The following is a 20,008-nucleotide window of genomic DNA, read 5'->3' as shown; positions in this document are numbered from 1 at the left end:
ATAGAAATGGTAAGAGATGCATTTTTCAAATACAAAAATATTTTATGTAGTCATGACAAAACTTATGTCTGGTCGGTTCTGCTGTACGGCTCAGAAGTATGGACACTAAAAACCGCTGAAATAAAGAAATTGGAAGCCTTTGAAATGTGGATCTACCGTCGTATCCTAAAAATTCCATGGACACATTTAGCACCAAATTCAGTGGTTCTCTCGAGGGTTAACCGTCAACGGGAACTCATTGGAACAATAAAAAGAAGAAAAACGTCATATCTTGGACATGTGATGAGGAACGCAAAATACAAACTGCTCCAAACCATAATCACTGGAACCATAGAAGGGAAGCCATCGAGAGGACGGAAAGAAATATCATGGATTGACAATATACTTAAATGGACCGGCATTGGAAATACCTCAACCCTACTGAGTGAAGCCAGAAATAGAGACGCTTTTATGGAGATCATGGCAAATATATGAACATACCTTAAAATTTGTAACAGATAATTATATATAATTGTATTGGTCGCTTATATTCGGAGATCGAATATGCAAATAAAGAAAAAGAGTAGTAGTTGGGGCAACAAAATTTTTCCCAAGAAATTTGTCACTTCGATATTTGAAAGGTTTTAGTCTTATTATCACACCGTTACGGCTGAAAATTTATATTTAGCCTTATTTGGGACCATAAAAAAACCCCCAGAAATTTGTCAATACTGGTCCACCTTTTGACACAGTCCTCCCGATTTTCAGCATTTTAAATGTTTTAACTTCATTATCACACCGAAATGGCTTAAATTTATGTTTTCTTTGGTGCCACAAAACGTTTCCCAGAAATTTGTCAGTACAGGTTTACATTTTGATGTGTAGGCTTCCTCCCTATTTCCGATGTTTTAAAGTTGTTAGTCTCACTATCACACCGAAATGACTGAAATTAAGAAATTAGTCCCCAGATATATTTCAGTATAGGTCCACGTTCTAATACCGTCTCCATAGGACTGTACACACGATTCTCTGTATTGTCAATATTTTAGCTTCATTATCACACCGAAATTACTAAAATTAAGAATTTAGTCTTCTTTAGGATCTACAAAACTTCCCGCAGAAATTTGTCAGTACAGGTAAACGTCTTGATGTAGCCCCAACAGTACGCTATCTCCTGATTTTCGGTATTTTGAAGGCTTAGCCATATTATCTAACAGAATATTGTGTTTTGTTTTGGCTACTTCAATACAACTCATACAACTCATGGTGGAGGGTTTAAAAAGATCGGCATATCCGAACTTAGCTTGTTTAACATTCATTAATTTTTAACAGTCAGTATATATAGCATCTACATTAATTTTTAATTGTTGTACTTTATTCATTTCGTTAACTTATAGTAAAGTAAGATAAAGAAACATTTCAATTAAATATATTTGAATATAAATTACGATAAAAGTTAAAATTACGTTATGGTCACAAAGTATCACTCCTAAAAGTATGCTTTCTTTTTCCATTCTAGTAAGATATAATTTTACATTCTAAATTCGTTTCTCCCAGCACAGTGGCATGTTATATCAAAAAATAGATATTCTCCATTACTTTTGTAGTTTTTCTTTGAACATTTCAGCGAGTACTAAAGCTTGATTACCATTTATATTCTGTAACAAAAGACAATTTGAAATAATTAATTTAAATTTTCACCAATATAATAAAACGTCAACTTACTTCATAATCATATGGTTCCATGTGTTCCTTGCAACGTTTATACCACTGCTTTACTCTATTGTGGGGATGCAGATCAAAACCAAAAGCCTCAATTTGTGATATAGTCACCATCAGTGTTAAATCGGCAATGGTGAAATGTTCAGCAGCCGAAAATTGTCGACCTTTAAGAATTTCATCAAACCAACCCAAGGCCTCGGACAATTTGGCTTTTTTCGTTTCGTCTAGTGGTGCTCCCATGAACATGGTGGGAAACTAAAATTGGGAATACGACATTTGTTGCATTATTTTACAATCATATGTTTTGTATTTTACAATCATCACTTACATAATATTCCGTCATACGTTGATACAGCGTTCCCAAGTCAAACATTAAACGTTGATCCACCAATGCTCTCACCCGCACATCCTTTGGATACAGTGTATCTTCTTTGGCGAATGCTGAAACCATATATGACAAGATGGCACGACTGTAGGGAATATAAAAACACCATTAGTGTCGATTTTCAACACTTTAATGGCAACGTAAACAATGCCACCGCATTTTGCAGTCAAGTAATAAACTTGTTTTTTTTTATACTTACCTTTCCCACAGGACTAAACCGTCATCATTTAATGTTGGCACACAATGTTGTGGATTCATTTCAAGGAACTCCGGTTTCATTTGTTCTCCTTGCAGTATATTAATTATTTTCAGGTCAAGTTCTAGATCCAACATTTTCGCCAGCAACAAAATGCTGCGACACGGTGGACTTGGTGGCAAATAGTAAAGTGTGGGAATCATGTTGCCGCCTCTAATCAAAAGGCAATAGACAAATTCCTTAACAATGTGAGTTGTATCTTGTAGCATAATTGAAAACGAAATGGCCAAAAAGTTTTTGGGCTAAACAAAACAAACTCAAATTTGACCATGAATGAAATGAACAGCCAATAATACAATAATATACAAAAAAAAAAAACAACAATAAAGAAAATTGTTTTAATGGTCAAAGTTCGATCAGGGTGGGGGCATAAATAGACATTAATTGCGGGGAAGAGCAGCACACCATTCATTGTCTAAGAGAGTAATTACCATTAACGCAAAAATGTAAACATATCCCGTAAGTCGCGTCAACATTACTGACATAGTACAGTGGTCAAATAAATACATTTACGGCATATAAACAAGTTGTGTTGGTTTACTCTCCCTTAAATATAATTATTCAAAATTAATTGGGTGAACCACATTAAAAAGTATCAGCCGGCTTTGAAAACAGAGATACCCCAGCCTGTGAAATAACGAAAATAAATAAACCCAAAACTTTAAGTTCGGACATCTATATAATATATTACATTCAAATCACGGAGCTTCTGCTAAGTCTTAGATTTTTATGAGCATAGCCAGAAATATATATTCATGAGTTATTCACCATTATATTAAGTCAAAATTTAACCCTACATTCACATGGGACTATAAATTGAGACTTTTATCTATTGGCTGATCGATTATCGGCTACAGAACTGAAATCCCTTTACCCAAAAATATATTTATGGAAGTATGAATTTCCCGAAAAGAAGGTTTTGGAGCATCTGGCACCTTTATCTTGACAATTGCGAATAAACGTGGATGTTTTCTAATAGATTTGATAGCGATATTTGCTGTCCATAACATGTACTTTGGTTGTAGCGGATTCACTAAAACTTGGGCTAATTACAAACACATTTTGAGAGGACATTTTCTTATAACATATAGCTTTAAAAGCTGCATTAGAAAACCTTTAAAATTCGTGAAACTAAAAATGTTACATATAAGGTAATAGTATTTAGGTCAATAATTTTGATGTATGTATAATAAAAATATATATAAAATAGACGAGTACCTTTTTATGGGGCCTATAGTAATCTGCTAAAGTGGGTCTGGCGGTAAACGGTGAGAAGACCAAGTTGATGGTGTCGACGCGCAATGCGTCCATTGAGCTCGGACCGACTGTGGAAGTTGGTTCCTATTATATTGAGGTAGTAAAAGACTTCGTCTACCTCGGCACCTCCGTAAACACAACAAACGACATCAGTTGTGAAATAAAAAGAAGAATTGTATTGGTCAACAGATGCTACTTTGGTTTAAGTAAGCAGTTTAAAAACAAAGCCACATCTCGTCAAACAAAAATAACGCTCTACAAAACACTGATACTACCCGTGCTGATGTTTGGCTCCGAAGCCTGGGTACTTGCGCAAGCAGACATGGCGGTGCTTGGTGTGTTTGAGAGAAAAATTCTTCGAAAGATCTACGGACCAATCTGCGTTGACGGTGAATATCGACGTCGCATGAACCACGAGCTGTATCTGCTATACAACGACATCAATATTGTTAAACGTATCGAATTGCAGCGATTGCGTTGGCTTGGCCATATCATAAGAATGAGCGATGATGAACCCGCTAAAAAGGCGTATAATTACGGACCGCTTGGCGGTGCACGCAGAATTGGCAGGCCAAGGAATAGATGGCGCAAACAAGTGGATGATGAGATGAAAAGGCGCGGTATTCCAGAGTGCGAAGCAACAAATAGAGAGGAATGGAGATCTTTTCTTAGTTCGGCCTATAGAACAAACGTTCTGTAATGGGCCAGCTAAGTAAGTAAGTAGTAGTAAAACATTGATTTATGCCAACAAATTTTGGAAGGCCACAAACAAAGTTTTACTGCGAGAATTATCTGAAATAAACTTTAAATTTTATCCCCAAAACATGTACCGGCTTGTCCATCTTCGAAATTTATTCAAACGTCAAATAAGTGCTCATTAAGAAGGTTAACCCGGCAAAAATCTATAATGAAAACGCCGGTTTAGCTTTGCGATAAAGTACGGATTTCCCACAAAAAAAGGCGGGTATCTTGGACTTGCCCACGAAAAATATTATATATTGTATCTCTGTCAAAAAACAATAATTTCGGATAAAAATATCAATACGATTCTCAAACCGCTCTTAGGCCATGTTTATATTATAGCCTTTTGCAGGGTTAACCATCTTAGTGAGGATTTATTTGACGTATACGCCAAGGAATTGACAGTTGAAACCCAGTGTGTTTGTTGAATCCGGTTAAATAAATAAACGTACTATTAAAGTGCAAATTTGATATTCGTTTGGAAGAAATTTTAGCTTTGTTCCTTTACTTTTTTAATGGTAAAAGTGGTAAATTGCTCTCTCATGAACATTTTTACCAGAAAAGTAAAAGAACGAAAAAATGGTAGATCTGGTAGCAATGTCAAAAAGAAACATAAAAAATCAATTTTCGTGTTTTATTTCACAGTTTTTAATTTAGTTTTGTCAGCGTTCGACTTTTTCTTCTGTTTTTCGTCCATCGTAATCGTCAAACAAAAGTCGAAAAATCGGTTCTGCCATTTTTTACCTGCAGAAATTTGTCTGGTAGCCTGTGGTAGAAGAGAAAGGCATATGTGCTATCTCTCCTCTCTCACTCCCTTAAAAATTGATGCCAGTTTTACCACTTTTTGAGGTTAGGGAACGCTTTGCAGGTTAAAAGTCAGGTAAGTAAAGGAATACAGCTTTTATGATGATGTGCAAAGTTTCGGTCAAATCGGATACACAATGTGTAGGACAAAGTGATACAAACAAATTCCGAAACATGAAATGCAGATCAAATCACTTGATTCATTCGAGAGTTATCATTATCATGTTAGCGAAATAGTTTCAACTATTGTTAGGGAGGAGCCGGAAGAAGTGGACCGAATTGACCCATCCATCTATTTTTTCTTTTATTTATTCCACTTGGGAACATACAAAAAATTTTTTTTTTTTTTTCATTAAGACAGGTTTGTTTTTTAGCGTTATTCGCTATGTATTCTTTGGGCCTTTGTTGCGTTATGGGTTCCATTCCAAAGTAGAGTTGTGTAGTTCCGGAACGAACCAGTTCCAAGGAACTATTCCGGACAAGGAACTGTTGGAACTATGTCCAGCTCTTGCATTTATATAGTTCCTTTAGTTCATATAGTTCCTTTCGCTCTTCTCGTTCCTATAATTTAACACAGACATCGATCGTTCTTCTTTGCTGTTTATACGCTGTAATTTATTAATATTTATGTCAATTCATCCACGAAATGATTAAATACTTCGGTCTTGGGAATATTTGGAACGAAGGAAACAAAACGAACAATGAAAGACAGATATTCGGTGAACTATTTAGGTCTCGGAACGAAAAAAAGAAAGACTCGTTGGAGTATATCGGTCTCGGAACTATTTGGAACGAAAAGAACGATGAAAGAGAAAGATTTGTTGAACTACATCGGTGTCGGAACTATTTGGAACTATATTAAGGAAAAGGAACTAGAACGATCGATCCGCTCCGGGAACTAGATTGCCCAACTCTTTTCCAAAAATACCCTTTTTCCGAAAAGTGTGGGCCACCCAGCTCCACTTTCTTTTCATTAGCTGTTTGGCAATGGGTAGTTCATTTGATTTCCTCCCTAGTTCGTTGTTTTATATTTATTGTATTAGGCCAGAATATGCGCCAAATTATTCATTGGAATTTATTTAGTTGAGTTTGCAGTTTCTGAATTATTGACTTCGACGTCATCCATGTTTCGTAATGTAGTTTTGACGCTGGCCTTGAATATAAAGGGTGTCTCAACTAGAACGCAATTTTTAAATTTTAAATAAAACACAGATATTTAAAAAAATCGTGAAATTTTGTTATATCGTAGTAGATAGACAGAGTGAGGTTATGTATGGAACAAGACATCGTGCGGATGGCCGCCGCGGCTTTGCTGGCACATACGCGATCTTTTAATGAAAATTTCAATGATCCCAACATTTTTGCAAGCTGCGGTATTTCATTAATACAGCGTCCAATTTCCTCTGTTAAGGCTTAAGCCGTCGTCTGCTTATTCGCGTAAACCACCGACTTCAAAACACCCCAAAGAAAAAATCTAAAGGTGTTAAATCGCACGATCTAGGGGGCCAATTCGGTCTCCAAACCGCGAAATAACATGACCGGGAAATGACAGATGCAGCTATTGAATTGTTTCTCTGGCTGTATGACATATGGCGCCGTCTTGTTGGAACAACATGCCCTCCACATTCATTTCTTCAATTCTAGGCAAAAAAATGATTATACGATACCGAACTCCATTGACTGTTTGCGCTTGACCTGCCTCATTTTCATAAAAAAAGGTCCAATGATTCCTCCAGGCCAAAAACCACACCACACAGTGACACGTTGAGGATGCATTTGCTTCTCGTGAATCACTCGAGGATTTTCCACACCCCAAATGCGACAATTCTGTCTATTGACGAAGCCATCAAGATGGAAATGGGCCTCGTCACTGAAGATGATTTTATCGACAAAATCAGCATTTTCATGTTGTCTCAATAATCAATAATCGATTTTTCGATTTTGGTCTAAAACCAAAAATGCAATTTTTCGGACTTGTGATTATTTCAGTTGTCTTAAAACTCGACTTTCGACTTTTTCATAACCGCAGAAAATCGATTATAATCGACCAATCGTCGATTTTTGAGTTTTCTTTTCAAGCTGTAAAACCGCCAAGAATGTAAAACCGCCAAGTCAACAATATATGGGCAAACTCGAAAATCGATCACAAGATAATCGATTATGCGATTTTCACTCCAGACAAAAGTCGACTACGATTTTTAGATTTTTTACTGCAAAAAGTCGATTAACCGAAAGTCGACTTACCTATCCCTAGTCAGCTGGCTTCAGTTTCTGAGTCAATTGAACTTTGTATGCATAAAGATGGAAATCTTTCGTCAAAATTCGCTGCATAGTGGATTTGGAGACACCAATTTGCTGAGCTCGGTGTCGAATTGAGGTGGATGGATTTTGAGCGGCATCATCACGTACAGTTTCGGCAAATTTATCCATTAATCTCTTTCCAGTTGACTGTTTTGGAGCATTACTCTGACCCTAAATTGATCATGCATAGCCGCTATGGAAAGGTTTTTCTATTGAAGGTTTTAGCCACAATATCCTATCGAGCCACCGTGGTGTAGTGCTAAGCACATCCGCCTTGCACTCTGGGGTCAAAATTTTCGGCGATGACGAATCTCCACAGTATAATGCTTGCTTATATTTCCTGAGTATTTCATCCAAGTAAAACTTCTCAATAAGTGGTGTCGTAAGACACACCGTTCGGACTCGGCGATAAAAATAAGGTCCCATATCATTGAGCCAATATGAATCGCCGTGTACGGGAATGTTGTGGGAATATATGTATGGTATTTGGTATTTAGTATCGATATGGTTATAAAACAGGCCTGCGCTTCTATGCAAAGCTAGCATACTCAGCGATCCCACCGAGTTTTCTTTGCATTTGCAAAACAAAAAACATAATTTGGTTGTTGCTTTTTTCACTCATACATTCACACATGCATTTGTTTTGTTAGTACTTCTCTGATCGGCGCTGTTAAAAAACATTGTGGGTATACGAAGGTCAATAAAAACATTCTGGCCTAGGCGACACTCAGTGCCTGGACTCGACCAAATTAGGACAATCGAGTTCAAAAAGAGACTATGTAAATAGGACAGAGATCCTAGACTAAGTCAAAAAAAGATAATCTTCCATAACCCAAAATTAGAGCGCACAATAGGCCTACTTATGGCTTAAGTGTATGTCCACATGGGTATGTGGTGATCTAGTATCACCCCTCTTATCAACCTAACCTAACCTAACCTTGGCATACGACCATGTGTTGGGTTGTTTATATACATATAATAAATATTTTGTCTTCTTTAGGACAACCTAATGTTGCAAGACGTCAAAACTGAGATCTAAAAACGTTATAACAGGTAATTCTGCAGAAAAAGGTGATTAATCTTACACGGTGCTCTTGAATCAAATTTAAATGGAAGGTGCCTACATCTGGGAAGTTTTTGCGGATTCTGAAACTACAATGTTCATAGATGAGAAAAATCCAAAAAGGTGTTTTTTTTAGGTTTTCGCTATTTTGCTTGGTAACCGCAAGTCCAATCGAAATGGAGCTAAAGAAAATGTTGTAGCTGTGAAAATTCTCTACAGGATTGGCGTTTATGATTTGTTCTCAGGCTGTACAGTTTTTGAGATAAAGAAGCTCAGTTTACATTTTTAGGTTTTTTTTGTTAGGGTTTCGCGATTTTGCTTGAACACGGCAAGTCTTATCGGCATGGGACCTGAGAAAATCCTATAGCTGTAAAAATTCTCTACAAGACTGGCTTATGTAATTTTTCCAAGGTTGTACCATTTTTTTAGATATATAGGTTTAAGTTGGGAAATTGCAGTCATGACATTGTTTTATAAGGAGACGATACAGAATTGAATTGAATTTGAATTGTCCCAATTTCAACTTCTATATCTCAAAAGTTGTAAAAACTAGGAAAATATCATTAAGGTCAATCTTTTAGAGAATTTTGATAGCTACAACACTTTCTTAATTGCCATTTTGATAGGACTTGCAGTTTCCAACCAAAATCGCAAAAACCTAAACAACCCCTAAAAATGTCAACTTGAATCGCGATTTATTTAAAAAGCGCTCTTGCTATTTTTTTTTTTTTTGTTTTTTGATTTTTCTCATCTATGAACATTGTAGTTTCAGAATCCGCAAAAATTTCCCAGGTGTAAGCACCTTTCATTTAAATTTTATTCAAGAGCACCGTGCTTAAAAGTACGAAAAAAAGATTGTAACCCTATGAAGGCTGTGGTGAAAAGTAGACCTATATCACATTTCTTTATAAGGTGATTTTCTGAGTTCATTATTAAAACCCATTGGGTTTGAATATTTGGTTAACATATGCCGAAATACATCGAGATATAAATCGTAAGGGAGTATACCAAATCATGGGCCAATACTGAGGTTTACTATGTAATAAGATCTCCTGGTACCGGTTTACAGCAAATTCGTTTGAACAATTTGTTGGTAATTGTAAACTACTTCAATTCAGGATGATTCGTTGCATGGGAACCACGCGAAAACTTGGACCTAGGACTACAATATTTTTGTTAGTTTGATATTAGGCCACTAAGGCCCATTGATAAAAATTTCATTTCGATATATTATCTAGAAGTATTTTTGTCACACCTTCCCATGTAAATGCTACCACTGTGTATCGGTAGGATTTAGCGATAATTTTATTTTGGTTGTTGACTAACTGAAAATTTTCTTTAATTACCGAAATTATAAGCATTTTTATTTTACCGACTTTTGTCGGTAACTCGAAAAATGTGTTACAGAATTCCACTACAGAAATGCCGTTTAACATTACAATAGTTACGCTGGCGGAACTGAATACCATCGTTTTCAAGAACAAACGTTGTGTTTAAGCCAGGTAAATTTATTCGTTGTTACGAATTTAGGAATTTTATTCCATGTAAGTTAATACATTTACTAGCATATTCTAGTCACTTTCAAAATCGACATTTCCCACTCCATTAATCTGAAACACACAGAACAGATAGCAAAATATCAGAGTTGCTCTGGATTGGATTTCTATATAATTTAACAGTTGCAAAGCTTCTAATGAATCCATGACCCTGTTTTCATCTTATACGACTAGATTGGATGATTTGCTTGTAAAAATGACATTAATGTACCGTGCGAAGTTTTGCAAAGAATTTATTTTAGAATTAAAATTCGGGTTTTTCATGGAAATACACATTTTAACACAAATTAAACTCAAATTCCATTAGGTTTCAATACGTTATGTTAATATTTTTAAATCTTTCAAATTTCTCAAAAAATTATCTTAGACAACACTGTGCGGCATATTTAGCACGTTCATTTAATGTGCGCCCCAAAGTATACTTTATTTATTTTGACTTGTTTATCACGTAACAGTAAATAACGAAGAAAAACAGACACCAATTGAATATCGTAAAATTAATAAAATTTTTGTATTTCGAATAAGTTTCGATATTCGATTTCCGTTTCTTTCTTACTATTGACAGGTTATTTCATTCATGGACGACACGCAGACGTTTTTTTTTTTTTAACTTTGTCTTGTGAAGTGGCCGAAACAACTGCTGGTCTTTCTTGACGACAATGTCTCTACTTACTTGAGTTGATGCACAAACTTGTGTTGCACCACCTGCACTGAATCTATGCAATTCCCCAGTTTTGTTTGACTTTAATTGAACGTGTCCGGGCCGATATATATTGCAGAGTGAGACACTTATCCTTCGTTGATTAAATTATTCAAATGACAATGTTATGCTGTGTTGGCTGTGTGGCCCCGTTGTGGAATGGTTATCGTCTTGTGAATGCTTTTCGAATGAACTCTTTTTTTAGCTGCTACCACTGCCACTGCCGGTGGAAAGGACACGATGTAACGACCGTGATTACAAATGACAAGAAATATCGGACTGTGTGTGTAATAACTGTCTGTGAGTGGGGTCGATACGCTTCTCCAGCACATTCAATGGTCAAGCTAGCTTTATATGTGGGCACTACCTCTAAATGTATGTCGTTTTGTGTGTATGGGAACTTTTAAAAATTTCACTTGTGGTAAATAATAATGACAACAATGGCAGCCAAAGCGGCAGTAAGGCAGGTTCCGTTTTCGACTTGATTGTATTTCCATCATATTGCTACTAATGTGTGTGGGTTGTATTTACCAAAAACATGTTGCTAAGCGACAAACAATTTTTTGTTTGTATTTTTATTCGTTCCACTTATAAAAAAAATCGAACAAATATTATTGTATGGGTAGCTGCAAGAATAGTGAAAGAAAGGATTCGGCAGGAGAATACACAGATTCAGTGTATTATTCTACGGGTTTTCTGTATTGTGTTGATCTGAGTCTACAAAGACTGTTCAATTCATAGGTCGATTAGAAGAAGTAGTTTTGGATACCTTTACAAGAGTAAAAGAATTATCTGCTAGAGTAGGGATGGCAGGGAACGGGATAAGACTACATTGATAGTATCGACGTGTAATGCGTCCACTGAACTCTAATAAATTGCTGAAAAAATAAAGTTACAGAGAACAAGTAAGAAAGTATTAGTCAGCTGTGCTGACAGAGATATACCCTCAGGCTCGAACCTAAAGAAATGAAGCAAACACAATACCTCTGAGTTTTTTGGCCAATTTCGCAGGAAGTATGAATTCACCTCAAAAAAAGGGTACCGTTTTAACTAGGGCCGCATACAAAACATGTTGCCAAAAATTTAAAAACGATCCCAGGTGATTTCTTAAATTTCACTCTTTCTAAACTTTGTGTGGGAGGTACCCGAAAGAGTGGTCCGATGTAGTCAATATTCTGACATAATTCGAGGCTGTAAGATATAATACGATGTACAACGTTTGAACCAAATCGGTTTCTCAGTTCGAGAGTTATCTTACCCATACCCCAGTTTAGTTGGCGACGACAGTCTTTTTCGGTCATTATCTCATGAAGTATGGACTTGTCCTGAAAAAATGCGCGTTGTAACAGGGCCCGCAAGAAAAACTTTTTGCACAAAAATTCAAAATTGATTTTTTCCCAAATTTTATGTAAGTGGTAGCCGAAGGACGGTACCGACATAGTCTATATTCCAACCTAATACATGACTACGATGTACAAAATTTGGACCAATCAAAAACTCCCTGCGAGAGTTATCTTGCGGATTTGCAATTTTAGTTGGTGCCGTCAAGGGTTCTTGGAGCTTTTAAGCTATTATATCAGAACGTATGGATTTGCCCCCGAAAAAATTGTACCATCGTAAAGGGATCCACAAGGACAATATGCTGAAAAATTTCTAAACGATCCGAAAGGAGATCGTAAACTTCACATTTTCCAAATTGTGTGTGGGATGTACCCGAATGCGATCTATGCCTATAAGTTATATTACCATATGCAAAGTTATGGCCAATTCGGTTACTCCCTTCGAATGTTATCGTGCGCACCATTTTTGCGAACATTTTTTAATCTTTTGTGGGGGGGAGGTACCGGAAGAAGTGTACCGAACATATACTAAGTTTGGACAAAATATTACGAATTTGGACTAGTAGGGGGATTCTCTAGGGCATTTTTTTAGTTACCGGCAAAAATCGGTCAAATTAAAACGGAAAATTCAAATAAAAGTTGACATCACTGTTGCTATCGGTAGAACATTGCGACTACTTTATATTGGTAGCTAGCTTACCGAATAATATCGTTAATTACCGAAATTGTACGCATTTTAATTTATGGATTTTTGTCGATAACCAAAAAATGCGTTAGATAATCCCACTACAGATCGATTGCTTCGTTCGAGAGTTTTCGTGCGCACCAGCCCAGATAGACGAACATTGCTCGACTCCAACCCATTATTACGATGAGGCACATTTGTGGTCGTATCAAATGCATATACCCTCTTTAGCCTAAAGGCTGATGGTATAAAAATAAGTGTCGTGGAAAGAAGGACACATAAATAGAACAGACATTTTGAATTTTTTTAAGTGTAGAGAAGAGAGAGAGAGTTTGATGTTTCATGCTAAAATATTTTACTCTCGCTGACGCCACTTTAGACCTTTGACAAGAAGAAGCAGACTTGTTGGTTCGGTTTGGCAGAAGGTTGTCATAGATTGGATCGTGTGTCTGGGTCGTGAGCATTGGATGGCGACATAATAAGTGCTCGAATCTCTCTGTTTCTTCTTCATCTTTGCATAACCTGCAATAGTCAACTGTACCATCTATTTCCCTATTGCAGGAGAGGACATTGATCACGTTCTCCAGTGACCCGTGATTATTACCACCATTAAGTTCAGTTCGGACTTCTTCATGGAAAGCAGATATGTGGTTCTTCGCTTGATGATGATGGACCAAGTTCCCTTCGATACCTTACATATAGGTTTGTTGTGCCAAATCCGGCTAGCATTGTCTCGATAACTGTGTTCGAACTGCTGCATGAAATGGCACAAGATACGCACGCGGCAGTTCTTTCAATATTTAATTTCTTTCGATGTTGCAATGACCCGAGGCCCAGCACAGGGTAAATATTGATTTAGCGCTTCCAAGGTGTTCTTGAAATCCAAAACCGCTGCAGACTTGATAAAGTGGGATCTAAGTCATTTAAGGGTTGCTTTTGTACATTAGTCCCATCGAAGTTCGTTGATATCTAATCACTGATTACCTCCCACCCAGGTGGTTGTTGCTTTAACAGTATTATATTTTTGTAAGTTCGCTTTACTGCTTATTCTGGCCCTGGGCCTATCTCCAGTTCTATTAGTTAATTGAGCAAGTTTGGCAGGACAGTTGAAAAGCTGCAGCGTGTCCTTGGGACCTGTGTCGCATGTTGGGCAGATATTTTGCATGGTTTCATCTATCCTATCGATGCCATGCCCTATAGGAATTCAGACGGCTGCAACAATCCGAGCGTAGTTGACTCAAAACGATTCTGGTTTCTCGTGGCAGCTGATGCTCCTCACCTGCGATAGATGGGGGGATGTTCCCCTAGGACCGTATTCACACGATAGTTGTTTATGGCATCTGCAACTGCATCCGTTTGAATGCTATTGAAACCGGCTTGATAGGCTCGTTGACCTATGGGTTCTCTCTTGTAACGTTGGAACTTTCTTTCTAGATAATGAAGATCCCTCCTGACATACCTAAGTGGGGGGGGGTCTTATCCACCATGTGGTGATTAGGATAGCAGTCACGGTAACATCCGAGCAAGTACTGCAACGAAAGTATTTCATTGTGTTGCTGTACCGGAAGAATCATTGTCTCCTCATGTAGATGGTGCACTGATGACATGAGGAGAAACATTGCTTCAGTTCTCAAATCGGCATTTTGACAGGTTGCAATTGTATTAACGGACCAAAATGGCGCTGCATAGCTTACCAAAGACCGACCTATCGCGTAATATGCGGTCAACAAGGTTTTTTATTTGCACCCCAAGTGCCATCGGCTAGGGACTTGAGGATCTTGTTCCTACATATCAGCTTGTTGCAGATAGCTGTGGCATGCGCTAACGACATGTACATGCTGTCGAATGTGACCCCTAGTTTGTGATAGTTTGCTACCATAGATCATGACATTCAACTCTGTTCTCACCTCTGCCCTCCATGAGATGTACAGAGTGGTGGATATTTGCATATCCCTCCGGTGGAAAAAGGTGGTAAGATCAGCCAAATAGGAGTTCAACCTTTCACAAATGACATCAGGCAAGGTACCTGACACCATGATCGTACAATAATCCGCATACCTTACGATCTCAAGGCCGTCTGGTAGGGGGCGGAATACAGGGGAGGTAGAGGTTCCACAGTTCCGGAGATATGACTCCACCTTAGGGAACTCTCTATTTCAATCTACGGGGCTTGGACTTCTTGTTCCTGAATTCGACGTTCGACTGACGCCCGCCGTTATTTCTGATTATACTATGCAACACTGAAAATGCAAACAACTTCTAGTATGCATTTTTTGAAAGTATATATTTAGACCAAAAAAACCCTAGTAGGGTTTTGTCCTGTCAGATCCAGTTCGGATTTTATGGCCTCATCTAAACCGGGCTAAATCTACACTTTTTTGCATTTATTAGGCCTTTATCTCAGAAACGAATAGGAATTTGGCCTTGATGTCTATAGCAATATTGTAGCCCTAAACTAGTAGACATTATCTTTTGAAAAAACCACATAAGAAGAATTCCATCTAGGGCATCAAAATCTATAAAATATAGAAAATTTTACATAATTGCTGAAATTCTGGTCAGTATCGGCTAAACTATTGGGAGTTGAACCAAGTAACCTTTTGCAAAAATCTTCCAAATAAAGTTCTCAACAATTCTTTAGAACATTCTAAAACTCTTAAATGCTTACTTCATGTTGTTTCAGCGGTATTTTGCATCATATCTTTTACAACACGTATTTCAAACACAGTTCACACCAACAGTTTATTCTCGCGTTTCGGATTTAACTACATTATTGACATTTTTATTAAATCGTAGTTGGAAAATGTACTGTAAACAAGGGCATAGAGGAATTTTACAACAATGACATGTTCTGAAGAGTTGTGTATTACATTCAAGGGAATATTTTTCCGAGAGAAAATATTCAGAAAAAATTAACGGTTTTGGAGATACGGTGCGAAATGTATAAAAATTGTGGAATTTTTGCATATATTTTGAAATTATATGCAATAAATTTAGTTTTTCGAGTTCATTATTTCTCCAAATATTTTATTCTTGTCCTTACCTACAAATTTGCTTCAGAAGAAGATTCGCATTGGTTTCAGAGATATAGCCACGAATTTCTTTAAAAACTAAATATTAAAGCATGTTTAGATGGGGCCATAAAATCCGGATCTGACACAACAAAAACCAACTAGGGTTTCTTGTCGTTTGGATCTGTACTTTCAAAAAATCCTCAGTTCGAATTGTTTGCACAAGATCACCTTAAAAATGTTGCACAGTGTTACCCAACGTTTCAAACTTGCCGGAGGGTAGTATACTCGATGTCATCAAATAGCGTGGAGTGCTTGACAGTATCAAATGATTTTGATAAGTCAAGCGCCACTATCACTGTTCTATCACACGGCTTGCTCTCGTTGATCCGCGACTAATATGTGCGGAGATGGCGTGCAGCGCTGTTGTATGATCATCAACTGGATAGCTATTTCTGACGCTGGGGAGGACTAAAACCTCAAGGGCCGACAAAAGCTACGGGCGACAAAAGCTAAATCGGTCTGTACGATTCACCTTTGCTGGCGTCCTTGCATGGTTTCAGTAGCGGGACCACACTACCCATTTTCTAGACTTCGGAACGATGTGGGTGGCTAGCGAAAGGTTGAGAACATTAGTGAGATACTCGACTCCCGGCACATCCAGATGCTTCAGCATTACCAGCATCCATTGTAAATAGTGGTGGTGTTTCATGCTCGGCAGGAAGAGTTCTAATGCGACGCAGTACTCTTCTCTTCGCTCTGTCACTCCCGGGGTACTCGAGAAACTGCCGATTGAAAAAACTTGCGCCGCCAAACGTGGCAGAGGTCGTATCTTCCTTCTTTCCAAGGTTCGAGAGTGACTTAACCGTTTTCCTTAATTCATTTATTCCGGCTCCAATGTTGCAACTCTTTAGATCATTTAAACACTTGTTCTGGTTATGCTCAACGACCAACCTGTTAACTTCCAGTGTCTGTTCCCTGACTCTGGTGTCATGGGGTTGGCACGACGAAGCTCATCACGCTCATTTCGATAGCCTCTGCTGGGAAATTTTCTCTCACTTCTGGTATTCGACCAGCAGGTTTATGACGAGCGTCTGTAGCTGTGATAATGTCTCTCAACGTCCTTTCTGCTATCCGATCATCAGAAAGATTGTGCAGATCTGAAGCGGTAATTAGTGAACTCTCTTAAACTCTACCAATTAGATTTCCCATGATTGAAGAAAATGCGGCTTTCAGAGGTGATGAAATGTGCGGTCTGCTGGTGGGGACAGTTATGGGAAGATGGTCTAATCCAAGTGACGTCGTTTGTCAGAATAGGTGACAATATGGTTATATCTGGCAAACTGTGACACACTCCGGTAATTCTGGTAGAGGCGTCCTCATTGACCGTGCAAAATGTAGAACTATCAATCTGCTCAGCCAGCGCTACACCCAACTGGCCGTTTCCGAGCACCGAATGCCATTAGGGATAGGCTAGTCGACTTTCGAATAATCGACTTTTTGCTGTTAAAAGTCTACAAATCGTAGTTTACTTTTGTGTGGAGGGGAAATCGCATAATCGACTTACCCCTTTTACAGTTTTAGCGGTTTTACAATATGTGTGTTCGTTTACTCAAAATTTGTACAAATAGTTACACACCTAATTTCAAAAGGAAACGTGAAAGTCGACGAATGTTCGAATGTAATACATTTTCTGCGGTTATGAAAAAGTCGAAAGTCGAGTTTTAAGACAACTGAAATAATCGTCAGATAGAAAAATCGATATTTTAATTTAAGACCAAAATCGAAAAGTCGAAAAATCGATAATTGCTTTCCATTGCCTACCCCTAAATGCCACAACTTAAACAACGAAAGCCAATCCCTTTCCTCCTCTTCTGGTGCGATCCTTCATCAGTACGCTGCACACTGGTCGAAACCATTGATCTAGCGGCGCGAAAGTCAAACAATCAAAGTATAAAATTGCGAAATGTTTTCCATTGTATCGATTACAAACACTCTGCTGACTAAAATTTTGTTTTCACTTTTTTGTTGTTGTAAATGTTCACTCAGTTATTAACTGTCAAGTGCAAGAAATTTTGATGCATCAGATTTTAACAAAATTGTTGCTAAAAACCTGATTTCATATTTGTTTAATTGTTTAATAAATTCGTAATAAAAATAAACAAAGTTTATTTTTATTGATAGAGGAGGGTGTAAGTTAAATTTAAAAAAATGTTTGGGGCCTGAAGTTACATAGTTATGTAGCAATAAATTTTCAAACATTTTTATTTTTTTATGTTTTTAGTGCAATATATTTTGTTGAATGGAGCGTAACTACCAAGGTCCACTGAGGTTCAGTCCAATTTTTTTACTAATTAATTTGAACTTCCTAAATTCCGAATAACCACAATTTAGCTGCAAATCTTGCTGATAAATGGTCTTGAAAAATAGCTTAAATCCTCAAAATACCCAAAATCTGGCGGTACAGTTGTATGGGAGCTATATAAAAATGTAGACCTATATTCACAATTTGTTGGTGGAGAAGGTGTATAACTAACGAGAACCTCCTATGACAAAAGTCAGCTTATTTGGTCTGAAAATGTAGACAAAATCCTAACAATACCGGATATTGGGAGGTACAGTTATTCGGGACAATATCAAAACGTAGACCTGTATCCACAATTTTTGGTGGAGAATGTTTGTGTCCACTGGGAACCCCAAATACCAAATTACACCTAATTTGGCCGGAAAATGTAGCTTTAAACCCCCAAAATACTGAAAATCGGGAGGTACCTTAAAGGGGACCTATACCCAAACATGGACCTATGTCCACAATTTTTGGTGGAAAGTTTTAGAGATCACTAGAACTAATTTGGAAGGAAAGGGTGGCTTAAATCCTCAAAATACCGAATATCAGGAGGTACCGTTACATGGGGGCTATACCAAAATATTAGCCGATGTTGTTCATATTTAGTCCATTATTACCCACGGACACAGACTGTGTTTGTGCAAAATTTCATAAAGGTATCTCCATTCGTTTCCAAGTTATTAATTTCGCGCCGCTAGATTAGTGATTTCGACCACTGTGCGCTGTAACCATCACAACGCTGTAAGCTGCAGTTGCTGTTGAGCTTAGTTTCCTGCACCGCCACGACCTGATTTTCTTCCGACTCATGAAATCCCCTACTACCACGATCTTACCTCGGAGCCCATTGCCATTATATTGCAAAAAGTATGTATTTTCCGGAACTGGAACAACAACGGTTGGTGTTAAGTGCTGCGTGTGTAGATGGCGTTGGGGGGACTGGGATGAAGTGGCGTATTTTGATGACGACTGCACATAGTCCCTCGCATAGACGAGTCCAGAATAAATCATGTGATGGACCCACTCCAGACATCTATTGAATCTCACAGAATTTTTAGGGGGGGTTTTCTCCGTTTAGGCACGGACCAAAAGAATCCGGAGCAGGCATTACGGGTTATGCTGCTCCCAACACAGAATAACGATACAAATACTAACATGTGTACACTGAGGTGGAAGCCGCTGGCCGGAACACAGGTGTTATATGATTTCAGGTCAATCCGATGAGAAAGAATCCGATGCTGTGGGATTGCTTTCTGTTTGGCTGTGTTCGGAGAAGTATATTTCCTAATCGGATCTGTTGGTATTTTGCATTCAGCCAAATCAGCTGAGAAATTAATAATGATATAATCCAAATCAGCCGTTATATGGAATTTTGGTTTCCAATGGCTTGAATGACCCCGAAATCTAGTCTATATATGATCAGCAGTACAGTTGGATTTTATTTAAATGGATAAACAATATATTTACACATTTTTTTAACTCCCAAAATTACGGTAGTAACCACTTTTGGATATTTCATAAGGTTTACTCACATTACCTAATTAGCAATGCGAATTTCCATTTCTAATTTAAGTAGAAGAAACATGGAAACACCCATATTCCCGCCTACTTTATTCTTTGTAACGGTGACACAGACAAAAACAGGATTCAACTCACCACACAGCGCCACATTCTCGTATCATCAACACATTTCCGTTGTTGACGTGGATGTGTTTTTTCACAAAGAAAATTTTCCACAACTAAATATTCAACGACGTGTTAAAGTTACTCACTCAGCTGTTGTCTGGTCAGCATTTGGCGGGACAAATCGTTTTTTTTTCGACATTATTTTTTCATTACAAACTCAGTAATTCATGCAATCAAT

The 20,008-nt window shown here is 37.7% G+C and overlaps 3 protein-coding genes across 23 annotated transcripts in view; 2 read left to right on the top strand and 1 right to left on the bottom strand.

Moving 5' to 3' along the window:
- LOC141389748 (glutathione S-transferase 1-1-like) overlaps positions 1–20,008 on the top strand; it is a 178,629-nt gene that overhangs the window by 84,504 nt on the left and 74,117 nt on the right. The window lies entirely within an intron of this gene.
- The window catches only part of LOC141389745 (uncharacterized), a 115,783-nt gene that overhangs the window by 84,483 nt on the left and 11,292 nt on the right, over positions 1–20,008 (top strand). The gene's annotated exons all lie outside the window — the stretch shown is intronic.
- Positions 1,333–19,880, bottom strand: GstD11 (Glutathione S transferase D11). Of its 21 annotated transcripts, none has more exons than XM_073961729.1 (6): positions 10,276–10,627; positions 2,774–2,969; positions 2,286–2,584; positions 2,030–2,171; positions 1,705–1,956; positions 1,333–1,637 (listed from the first exon to the last, which is right to left on the bottom strand). In XM_073961729.1, exons 2-6 carry the CDS (start codon positions 2,849–2,851, stop codon positions 1,575–1,577), a joined length of 834 nt encoding a protein of 277 aa, XP_073817830.1. In that variant the 5' UTR covers positions 2,852–2,969; positions 10,276–10,627; the 3' UTR covers positions 1,333–1,574. The 21 variants fall into 21 exon arrangements, with proteins under 21 accessions (XP_073817830.1, XP_073817829.1, XP_073817831.1 ...); XM_073961728.1 differs by lacking the exon at positions 2,774–2,969 and adding an exon at positions 9,855–10,118 and having other exon boundaries at positions 10,487–10,627; XM_073961730.1 differs by lacking the exons at positions 2,774–2,969; positions 10,276–10,627 and adding an exon at positions 19,801–19,880.

The sequence above is a fragment of the Musca autumnalis genome, unplaced genomic scaffold, assembly GCF_047663935.1.
Source record: "Musca autumnalis isolate F117 unplaced genomic scaffold, ASM4766393v1 scaffold_1, whole genome shotgun sequence".
In the NCBI taxonomy this organism is placed as follows: Eukaryota; Metazoa; Arthropoda; class Insecta; order Diptera; family Muscidae; genus Musca; species Musca autumnalis.
Note: the sequence above shows the minus strand (reverse complement) of the source record. Positions and strands in the feature narration are given on the sequence as shown.

Bases quoted from the DNA above. Each gene is read 5' to 3' on its own strand.
- GstD11 (XM_073961728.1), bottom strand. From the start codon at position 9,977: ATGGTATTCAGTTCCGCCAGCGTAACTATTGTAATGTTAAACGGCATT. The intron at 2,172-2,285 runs GTAAGTATAAAA...TATTCCCTACAG, and splicing joins GGTTTAGTCCTGTGGGAAAG to TCGTGCCATCTTGTCATATA. The intron at 1,638-1,704 runs GTAAGTTGACGT...CTTTTGTTACAG, and splicing joins TGGAACCATATGATTATGAA to AATATAAATGGTAATCAAGC.